We start from the raw sequence: 2,125 nt of genomic DNA, 5'->3' as shown, positions 1-2,125 counted from the left end.
TAGGAGAGCCAGGCATTCTGTCCAGAGTCCACATCCACAGCCACCACTTTAGTCACCAGGTAGCCAACATCTGCTGAACGAGGCACCATTTCAGCCACCATGGAGCCACCAGTCTGGACTGGATAAAGAACCTGAGGGGGATTATCGTTCTGATCCTGGATGATCAGTTTCACAGTCACGTTGCTGCTGAGTGGAGGAGAGCCTCCATCTAGTGCTTTAACAACAAAAGTGATCTCTTTAATCTGTTCATAATCAAATGTGCCCATTGCCTGTACGACTCCAGTTTCTACATTTACAGAAACATATGTGGATACTGAAGAACCGCCTATATTTGTGTCCTCTAAAATATAAGATATACGAGCATTTTGTTTCTCATCAGGATCTTTGGCTGTCAGTGTAATAAAAGGCAAACCTGGGGAGTTATTCTCTTTTATAAAGGCAATGTAAACACTTTGTGAAAAAATTGGAGCATGGTCATTCACATCAGAAACTTTTACATTAAACGTAATTTGGGCTGAGAGAGGAGGTATTCCACCATCTGTAGCAGTAACACTGACGTTATATTCTGAAACTGTTTCTCGGTCTAATACAGCATCTGTTATTACAGTATAATATTTTCTTAGATTTGATTTCATTTTAAAAGGCGCATTCCCATCAATTCTACAGCTGACTTGTCCGTTATCACCGGAATCCAGGTCTTTTACATTAATAATACCAATAGTTGTTCCAGGAGGAGAATCCTCTGACACAGTATTAGTGAATGACATCACGCTTATGACAGGGGCGTTATCATTTACATCAATCACTTCAATAATCACTTTACTTGAATCTGTCAATCCGCCTTGATCTTTTGCATTAATTCTGAGTTCAAACTTTTTTTCTTTTTCATAATCAATGTCACCATTTATATAAATCATTCCAGTAATTTCATCCATCCAAAATAAATTATTTAGGCCACTTTTGCGATCTGAAAAATGATACGTAATATCACTGTTCGACCCGAAATCTGCGTCGCTAGCATTAACAGTGGTGACGTACGTGCCTTTAGGAGACATTTCCGTCACTGTAGCTTTATACACAGACTGATTGAAAACAGGCGCATTATCGTTAACATCAAGAACGGCGACATTAATATTTACGGTACCAGATCTCTGAGGTGTTCCTCCGTCCACAGCGATCAGTTTCAGCGACAGATTTGGGTTAGCTTCTCTGTCTAATGGTTTCTGAAGAACCATCTCTGCATATTTCTTTCCGTCTGCATTTGAATGTTGCTTGAGAACAAAGTGATCATTTTCACTCAGGAAATATTCTCTCAAACCGTTCACACCCACGTCSGGGTCTTCWGAACGAGYTAATGAAAAACGAGCTCCAGTTGTAGCCGACTCACTAATGTCAAAATTTATTTTATCGGTTTCAAAAATGGGTGAATGATCATTTATATCCGTAATCTCGACCGTAATTTGATGCAGCTCCATAGGATTCTCTAAAATCATCTCAAAACTGAAACTACACGGCGTTGTGTCACCACAGAGCTGCTCTCTGTCAATCCTCTCGTTCACAACTAAAATCCCTTTGTCTGCGTTCAGCTCGGTGTACTGGACGCTTTCTCCACTCACGATACGGGCATGACCGGAACGCAATCTCTTCAGATCCAAACCGAGGTCTTGTGCTACATTACCGATCAGTGAGCCTTTCTTCATTTCCTCTGGGATCGAATATCTGATATGGCCGGTAACAACAGAGCTGAGGTGACAAAGGAGAAAAAGATGCAATAATTTCTGTCTGAATCCATCACGCCATCCTCTATGTGGTCGTATTCCACGAGCCATGGTAAAAGCTCAAATAAATAAATAATAAAGAATACTGTAAAACGATAGAAGCAGGGTTTTCTGTGAAAATGAAAAAAATAGAATTGAAGCAAAAGTATATAGCTTTTAAATATCCTTTCCTATTTCTTCGTTGAAGTGGCTTTAATGCTGTGATGTCCGCAGAGATGAGGAAAACTGTAAGCTCTACTCTCATTGGCCACAGTAACAAGGGAGGAGAATGTGATGTAACATTTTAGAGGACATGCATTGACCAACAGCGTCACTTAGAGTCCAGAATGAGCATCATGCTCATTGAA

At 40.3% G+C, this 2,125-nt stretch overlaps 1 protein-coding gene across 1 annotated transcript in view; it reads right to left on the bottom strand.

Moving 5' to 3' along the window:
- Positions 1-2,104, bottom strand: part of LOC103461348 (protocadherin beta-16-like) — a gene marked incomplete at its 3' end in the record, with an annotated part of 5,984 nt that extends 3,880 nt beyond the window's left edge. Inside the window, exon 1 of the mRNA XM_017303631.1 lies at positions 3-2,104. Coding sequence (XP_017159120.1) covers positions 3-1,829 — 1,827 coding nt within the window. The remainder of the gene's footprint in view (positions 1-2) is intronic.
- Between the last annotated feature and the right edge of the window lie 21 nt (positions 2,105-2,125).

Source organism: Poecilia reticulata, unplaced genomic scaffold (assembly GCF_000633615.1).
Source record: "Poecilia reticulata strain Guanapo unplaced genomic scaffold, Guppy_female_1.0+MT scaffold_1127, whole genome shotgun sequence".
Classification (NCBI taxonomy): domain Eukaryota; kingdom Metazoa; phylum Chordata; class Actinopteri; order Cyprinodontiformes; family Poeciliidae; genus Poecilia; species Poecilia reticulata.
Note: the sequence above shows the minus strand (reverse complement) of the source record. Positions and strands in the feature narration are given on the sequence as shown.